Source organism: Ailuropoda melanoleuca, chromosome 14 (assembly GCF_002007445.2).
Source record: "Ailuropoda melanoleuca isolate Jingjing chromosome 14, ASM200744v2, whole genome shotgun sequence".
Classification (NCBI taxonomy): Eukaryota; Metazoa; Chordata; class Mammalia; order Carnivora; family Ursidae; genus Ailuropoda; species Ailuropoda melanoleuca.
The window spans coordinates 41,769,636-41,778,250 of NC_048231.1; the positions used below are offsets into that span (position 1 = coordinate 41,769,636).

General features: G+C 65.1%; 2 gene segments (V, D, J or C); both read right to left on the reverse strand.

Moving 5' to 3' along the window:
* LOC105235023 overlaps positions 1-8,615 on the reverse strand; it is a 61,018-nt gene that overhangs the window by 17,851 nt on the left and 34,552 nt on the right.
* LOC105235024 lies at positions 1,558-4,483 on the reverse strand. The segment is given in 5 exon segments: positions 1,558-2,006; positions 2,080-2,400; positions 2,493-2,816; positions 2,992-3,285; positions 4,478-4,483. Coding segments are annotated over 4 exon segments (1,179 nt in total).

Genomic DNA, 8,615 nt, shown 5'->3' on the forward strand with positions numbered 1-8,615 from the left:
CCCGTCCCCACTCAGTCTTACTCCCGCCAGCCTGAGGACTTCTGTGACGTGTACACGCATTTGCAGCCTGCCTGGAGCCCTGAGGGGCTCAGCTGTGTAGCTGAGCTCACAGGACCTGGGGTAGCCCCAGGAATCCATGACGTGGGTGCTCTGGGGGGCTGGCTGGTCCGTGAGGACCTCGCTGAGGCCCGAGGTGCCCAGAACTGCCTCCTGGCCCTATCCCGCCCCCCCCCGGTGTCCCCTGGCTCCTCCTCCCCGGCCCCACCGTCCCCTGCACAGTGGGCTTCCACGCTGAGGAGTGAGGGTGTGGCGTGTGCATGGCCCTGGAGTTCCCGTGTGGCGCGTCGGATCCGGGTGCCTCTGGCCTTGTGTGCGTGGAGTGTGGGCCATGTGTGTGCCGCTTTTCACATGGACCTGTGTGTGTGTGTGTGTGTGTGAGCACGCCGGAACACGGGGCCTAGGGCTGTCGGAGACCTGCACACAGGTGTGGTGACGGCGGGGGTGGGCTTGGACCCTGGCTCTGACCCCTCAGCCTCTTGCCCTGGGATGGGGCCCGTGGCCTGTTTGGGGTGTGGTGCGGTGGGAGAAGAGACAGAGTCCACACTCTAGCTATGTGTGTGCATGTGCGTGTGCGTGTGGGTGTGTGTTGGTCCCTGGGGAGAGGGTGACAAGAAGGGTTTGGACTTGGGAGGCCAGGGTTTGGAGAAGACTGCCAGGTGGGGGTAGGAGGCCTCTCCACGTCCATCATGGATACACTGGTCCAGGTGTGACAGTGAGGAAGGGCTAAGGAGTGGCCTGGGTGACGGGGCGGGCCGAGGGAGACCACGAGTGACCACGTGGGTGCTGGTGGTCGGTGGTGATATTGGAGCTGCCCTAGGACTTGGTGTGGTTGAAGGGAGCCTCGTGTGAGCCCTGGGGGTCCCGGGATCCATCAGGGTGGAGTGGCGGTGAGCAGAAAGCAGGGCAGAGGGTGTTGACCCCGCCTGGGGGACCAGTAGGCAGGCAGGGTGCGGCTGGAGGTGGGGTGTGGGACTAGGCTTGGCACTGGCCACAGTGTGCGATCAGGGGCCTGCCTGGTCTGCGTGTAGGAGGGAGGTGACAGCGAGGGGATGGACAGGTGGGGCAGTGGGGTTTCTGCGTGCAGGTACCGGTGTGGGGGTGTGACTTGGTCCATTTCTCCACTCAGAGGGCCTGTCTGTGTGCAGCTGGGGCTGGCGATAGGGACTTGTCTGTGTCCAGAGGGCTGGCAGGAGACTGGGGAGGGGGCTGGTTGGAGGCTGAGGCCTCTGGGCCTTCAGGAGAGGGAGGGGCTACGGGCTTTGTGGTCTCTGGTCCCTCCGTGAGGAGCTGCCCCAGCTCTTTGGACTCCTTTGAGTGGACATGACCCCTAGTGGGGTGGCAGGGAAGTCCCCATGACTTGGATGGCAATGGTGGGCCGAGCCCGGCCTCAGCCCTGCTGTGCCCCCTCCTGTCCCCTCTGCTGGGGGCCCCTTCCTCTGTGCCGAGACCTCCCTGCTTGCGACCCTGCCTGCCGGCAAGAATGGCTGTGCTCGGGGCTCTGAGCGGACACTGCAGTATTTATTGAGAATGAGGGAGGGAGGCCTGGTCAGCTCCGCCCCTGCCCCAGCAGGAGGGAGCCCAGGGGCAGCTGGTGGGGGAGGGGCGTTATTTACCGGGGGTCTTGGACACCGTTTTCTTGAGGATCCTAGAGTTGGGCAGCGCCTCGTGCACCACTTGGCAGGTGAAAGCGTTCTGCTCTTCCCAGTCCGCCCGGCTGACCTCCAGGCGGCTGAACACGAAGAAGGCCGGCCTGGAGCCGGTGACCTTGTGGGGCCACGTGGTGGCGTGCTGGTCTGTCTGAATGGGGCTGTCGTTCCGAAGCCATTGTACCGAAATGTCCGCAGGGAAGAAGTTCTGGATCAGGCATGTGAGGGTGACCTTGTCCTTGGTCCCCTCGTCCTCCTCCGGGGGCAGGAACACGTAGACGTCTGGGGCGGCACGCTTGCCTGGGGGCAGGTGTGGGGTTAGCCCAGGCTCCCGCCCGGGAGGCCCACCCCCTGCCCTGGGCCTGTGGCTTACCGGGGGCCTTGGCGATGGAGCGCACGAGGTCCTTGGGCAGGTCTGGGTGGGTCACCGTGCAGTGGTAGGTCTCTCCCTCGATCCAGTCCTCTGTGTCCACCGGCAGGGTGGACGTGACGCTAATCGTCCCATTGAACTGAGTCCTCTCCTCCGGTTTGCCCGGGTGCACGGGCTCCCCGCTCTCCCGGGACCAGGTCAGGCTCATGCCCTCCGTGCTGGCCAGGTCCACCACCAGGCAGGTGATCTTGGGCGACTTGTGGACGTACAGGTCAAGGGGGCTGGGCGGGGTCAGGTAGCTGCTCACGCCTCGGGGGTCGGACTCTGCATGTGTGGGAGGGGCTGCGTGAGGGCGTGCGGTGGCCCCTCTCTCTGAGCCCGAGTGTGTGGGAGTCGGCGGGGGTGGGGGGCCGTACCTGTGCACTTGCGAGCGTTAGCATTAAAGGTCAAGCCTTGATAGACGACCTGGCAGGTGTAGGTTTTTTGGGACACCCACTCGCCCTGGGTGATGTTGAGCTCACTGTGGGTAGAGGTCACGTTGCCCTCCTGTGTGCCGGGCGCGGTGTACGGGAACATGTTTGTGGCCTTCTGCCCGTCCACCAGCCAGATGACCTCCATGTCCCCCGGGACGTAGCCGGAGATGAGGCACAGCAGCTGGATGGTGGTGTGGGTGTCGCCGAGGGGGTTGCAGGAGGAGTGGAAGAGCTTCACGGTGGGCGGAGTGAAGCTCCTGGCGCATGCTAGGGTAGAGGTGGCAGTGTGGCGTTGGCCTCCCTGAGCCCACGGGACTCGCCCGCCGGCCTAGGCCCCGCATGTGCCGGGCAGGACCGGGCATGGCAGCGTGGGAGCCCACGCTCCCCTTCAGCCGGTCCCTCCTCCCTCTGGGGTCGTGTGGGCAGCCCGGGCCCGGCTCACCTCGGAAGGTCTTGTTGATGGCGGGGGACCCCGTGTGAGCCACGCTGCAGGTGAACGTCTGCTTGGCCCACTCGCCCCAGGTGGTCACCTGGCCGATGGCGCTGTGGAGGCCGGAGGTCTGGTGGAAGGTGGTGGGGAGGGTGGCAACGCTCTTGTTTAGGGACCCTGTGTCCCAGGTCACGGTCACTGGCATTGGGAGGTAGCCCGAGACCAGGCAGCCCAGGGTCACTGAGGGGGTACTGGCGATGTCACAGCAGGAGGCCAAGGGGAACACGGACAGGTCCCGGCTGGAATCTGTGGGGACGGGGCCAGTGTCAGCGCCTGTCTTGGCATGGCCACCCCGTCTCATGCCGGGCCCACGGCTGACCTGGGGCGTCCCGCTCCCAGGCCCCTGGGCGGGAGTCTGAGAAGAAGCATGGGGCAGAGTGGAGGAGGCTCTGGGACCCCTTGTCCAGCCTGGGGGAACCTCCCTTATTCCTGGAATCTGCTGGGAACCAGTACTCCCTGCCCTCAGCCCTGAGGGGCAGGAATGTGGGGTTCTTGGGGAGTGGAGGTGTGTGACCCCTCCTCTCCTGACCAGCCAGGCCTCTCTGGTCCCTGCAGGGCTTCCAGGGAGCCTGACTAGGGGCACGGCTCACAGAGGAGAAGACCCCAGGGCACTCCTCCCCCAGCTGGTGACTTGGGTTTGCAGCCTGCCTGTGCTCCCTTGGCCTTGGAGCTCAGACCCCAGCTCATGCTGGCCCCGTCCCTCAGCTCCACTCTGCCAGCCTGTGCAGGGAGGCCAGTCCCATGGCCTTGTGTGCACACCGCGGAGACCAGTGAGACAAACCAGACTCACTAGCTCTGCCCGATTCAGGTCAGCTAAGGTCAAGGGGCCCACCTTGGTCTAGCCTGGCCCAGGTCAGCCCAGGATATCCCATTTCAAGCAAGACAACTCATCCGAGTTCAGTCCACAAATTCAACCAGATTCATTCAGCTTGGCCCAACTCGGCCCGCCAGCCACGTTCATCCCACCTGGTCGGTTGCAGTCATGTTATTCCCATGACCCCAACCACTGGGCCTACACCACCCTTTGTGCCTCAGGGAGCCCGATGCAGCCAGGCCAAACCAGCCGGCTGAACCCAATTTAGCCCAGCTAAGCTCAGTTCAGCACAGTTCAGCCCAGCTCGGCCCAGTTCAACCCAACCCTGTTTAGCCTGGCTCACCTCAGCCCAGTACAGCCCAGCTTGGCTTAGTAGAGCCCAGCCCAGTCCAGCCCACTTCAGCCCAGTATAACCTAGCTTAGCTAAGCCCAGGTCAGCCCAACCCAGACCAACCCAGCTCAGCCCAGTGCAGCCCAGCTCAGCCCAACTCAGCCCAGCTCATCCCAGACCAACCCAGCTTAGCTCTTCTCAGCCCAGTGCAGCCCAGTCCTGCTCAGCCCAGCTCAACTCTTCTCAGCCCAGTGCAGCCAAGCTCAGCCCAGCTCAGCCCAGCCCAGACCAACCCAGCTCAGCTCTTCTCAGCCCAGTGCAGCCCAGCTCAGCCCAGCTCAGCCCAGTTCAGCCCAAGTCAGCTCAGCTCAGCCCAGTCCAGGTCAGCCCATCCCAGGCCAAGCCAGCTCAGCCCAGTTCAGCCCAGTTCAGCCCAAGTCAGCTCAGCTCAGCTCAGCCTAGCTCAGCCCACCCAGTTCATCCCAGGTCAGCCCAGCTCAGCCCAGTTCAGCTCAGCCCATCCCAGACCAACCCAGCTCAGCACAGCTCATCCCAGCTCAGCCCAGTGCAGCCCAGCTCAGCCCAGCTCAGCTCAGCCCATCCCAGATCAACCTAGCTCCGCCCAGCTCATCCCAGCTCATCCCAGCTCAGCTCAGCCCAGCCCAGCTCAGCCCAGCTCATCCCAGCTCAGCCCAGTGCAGCCCAGCTCAGCTCAGCCCATCCCAGACCAACCTCTCCGCCCAGCTCATCCCAGCTCATCCCAGCTCAGCTCAGCCCAGCCCAGCTCAGCCCAGCTCAGCCCAGTGCAGTCCAGTGCAGCCCAGCTCAGCTCAGCCCAGCCCAGCTCAGCCTAGCTCACCCCACCCAGTTCAGCCCAGCTCAGCCCAGCACAGCCCAGTTCATCTCAGCCCATCCCAGACCAACCCAGCTCGTCCCAGCTCAGCCCAGTGCAGCTCAGCTCAGCCCAGCCCAGCTCAGCCCAGCTCAGCCCACCCAGTTCAGGCCAGTGCAGCCCACCCAGTTCAGCCCAGCTCAGCCCAGCTCAGCTCAGCCTAGCTCAGCCCACCCAGTTCAGCCCAGCTCAGCCCAGTTCAGCCCAGCTCAGCCCAGCTCAGCCCAGATCAGCCAGGCTTGGCTCAGCCTAGCTCAGCCCACCCAGTTCAGCCCAGCTCAGCCCAGCTCAGCCCAGTTCAGCCCAAGTCAGCTCAGCTCAACTCAGCCTAGCTCAGCCCACCCAGTTCAGGCCAGTGCAGCCCACCCAGTTCAGCCCAGCTCAGCCCAGCTCAGCCCAGTTCAGCCCAGCCCAGTGCAGCCCAGCTCAGCCCAGTTCAGCCCAGTTCAGCCCAGCTCAGCCCAGCTCAGCCCAGCTCAGCCCAGTGCAGCCCAGTTTAGTCAGCACAGCCCGGATGAGGCAGCTATGCCCATGTCAGACAGGCTCAGCTCATTTAGGCCCAGGTAGCCCCTTTATTTGCCAGCCTCATCTTGCTGGTCCCTGGTTAGGTGGCCCAGGTTTTCCTGACTCAGCTCTGCTCAGCAATGCTGTGTGCAACACAGTTCAGGTTAGCCTCGTTCAGCTAGTTGAGCCAAGGTGAGCCAACCCAGGACCGTCCTTCCAGGCTGCCTCAGATCTCCTCAGTTAAACCTGCCTGCCCAAGCCCTGTCCATCCCAGTCAGCCCAGCCCAGGATGGTCCTCACCGAGGAGAGCATTTCACCCGGGTCAGGCTCCATCCACACAGCTCGGCTCAGATCACCTTGGCTCCAGAGAGCCCAGCTCAGGCGCGAGTGCCCAGGCTGGTCAAGCCAGGCTTATGCAAGGCCAGGGTTTCCCACCCCACCCTGTCCACCAAGCTCACCCCAGCTTAGCTCAACCCAGCTTCCCCTAGCCCACCTGGTCCTGTAAAATCAGCCCAGCCTGGCCTGTCTCAGTCCAGTTGGGGCAGCACAGCTTAGCGGAGCCCAGAGAGACCAGCCTGGGCCCGCTGAGCCAGGGATAGATCAACCTCTTCCACATAACTCCTTCTACTCCAGCTACACGGGGCCTAGCGCAGACAGCCTGGCCCACCTTGTTTAGGCCGGCTCAGGCCAGCCAGTTCACACACCTGAGGATGGGCGCCAGTCCAGCCTGCCACCTAGTCCAGCATAGGGATAGCTCCCTGGTGCTTTCCCCTGGCCCCGGGCTGGCGGTCATTGCCCTGCTTGGTTGCAGGCAGATCCATGCTCAGGGCCCTGTCCATGCCCTCTGCGGGGTCCTTGACCATTTCAGGCTTGGGTGCTGCCCTAGCCCTGTCGTGTCCGAGGTTCTCAGCCCCTCTTCTTCTCCAGGTCAGCTTTGGGCAGTCTCTTGCTCCCATGTATCCATGTGCAGGGAAGAGACATCTGGGAGATGAGCAGTGACCAGGAGGCTCTGTCCCTGCTGGATGGGCAGTGGCCTGGTGGGATACCTGAGGTGCCCGGTCCTCCATCGGGGCCCAGCCTGGCTCTCTGCAGCTCCCTGGATGGGCTCCGGGACGGATGAGGTAAATCATTAGTAACCATGGCTGTTACTTTTGTGTCCAGATAATAGGGCCTGGGGGGAGGGGAGCTCTGCCTCAGTGCCCTGGCTAAAAATGGGGTGGGAACCCCCACGGGCCTCAGCAGCCCTGGAAATTCCCCTTTCTTTATGTTCTTGGGAAGTCAGTCTAGCAACATTGGAGTCGCAGGTGAGGCCCCTGTGCCGTGGACGCAGTGGGCTCCTGTCCATGGCCCCTGCTGCCCAGCTGTGGCCTCTGTCCCTCGATGGCACGGCCGACTCGGTGCCCTGCGACACACGCTGGTGGTCACCGGGGTGCCCCAGGAAGGGGGGGCATGGGCACGAGAAGCCACAGCCTCGTGGCCACGTGCCTGAGACGTGGATGCAGGAGTCCTCGTGGCATGTTCCCTTGTTCCTGTGTCCCACTGCCTGGAGGAGAGGCTCTGGGGGTGAGTGTGTGGGGCATGAGTCCCCTGGGGACAGGCAGCTCCCCCCCCGGCCTGGCGTCCTGCTGGCAGGGGACCTCAGCCATTGCCCGCACACTCCTTCCCGAGCCCGCCTCCCGCAGCCGGGCTCTTCCTGGGGCTGCAGCCAGGCGGTGCGTCCAGGGAGGGCTGGCCAGGACCGTGGGCAGGCTGGACCGGCTGTGAGGCTGGCCAGTGGCTTTGGAGGACAGCTGTTGTGCCGCAGCCCGGGGTGCACTGTGCCGTGGGTGTGTTCTGTGGGTGGTCACCACGGGGGGCGTGGACCGGCATCTGGCTCGGGTGTGCTGGGGCAGCTGTGAAGCACTGGGCTGGGCCTCACCCTCACGGCGCGCTCATGTCCTGCAGGCCTGTGCATGCCCACGAACCCCCGCCCGCCAGCCTGGGCGCACACGCAGGGGAGGCCACGGGGACCTGCCAACCCCGCTCACAGCGCGAGCTCCTGCGAGGCCTTGTGCAGAGTTTCGCAGCGGGACACATCAGGATCCCTCCCTCCTGACCCAGGATGCCCAGGGCCAGAGCAGTCCCCGTGCGGGAGGCTGCGTGGAGGTGGCCTCGTCAGGCCTGGTGCCCTCCGAGGGCCATTCGGCCTCATTCAGAAGACGTGGACAGGCCGCCGCGGGGTTCGGCCGGGTGGCATGGGGCAGAGCCAGGGCTCTGGGAGGCCTGGACGTGAGGCCTGGGAGAGACAGGGCCCAGTCCGACCTCCCTGCCCCCCAGGGCAGTGTGTCCCGGTCTGTCCCGTCCCGCCCTTGGCCCTGGGGACAGGTGCTGCGTGGGAGGCAGAGGGGAGCGCCCAGTTCCTTGGAAGGNCCTTGTGCAGAGTTTCGCAGCGGGACACATCAGGATCCCTCCCTCCTGACCCAGGATGCCCAGGGCCAGCAGTCCCCGTGCGGGAGGCTGCGTGGAGGTGGCCTCGTCAGGCCTGGTGCCCTTGGAGGGCCATTCGGGCTCATTCAGAAGATGTGGACGGGCCGCTGCGGGGTTCGGCCGGGTGGCATGGGGCAGAGCCAGGGCTCTGGGAGGCCTGGACGTGAGGCCTGGGAGAGACAGGGCCCAGCCCGACCTCCCTGCCCCCCAGGGCAGTGTGTCCCGGTCTGTCCCGTCCCGCCCTTGGCCCTGGGGACAGGTGCTGCGTGGGAGGCAGAGGGGAGCGCCCAGTTCCTTGGAAGGGCCCACGATTCTGAGAGAAACCACAGGGCAGGCAGAGCCCCACTGCGGAGCCCGCTGCCCCTGTGGGCCCAGGGCTGGAGCTGCCAGGCCCTGCAGCCTGCTCATAGGGGAGCAGGCTGGGCTCGGGCTCCGCTGGCAGCCCTGGCCACCCTGGCGGCCCCCTACTCCTTCTTCCCCTGGTGTGGGGCCGAGGGATCCGTGCCCAGCCGGTCTCCTGGCTCTATGCAGAAGATGCAGGATGCATCCTCCTGCTGCTGGTGGGCCCT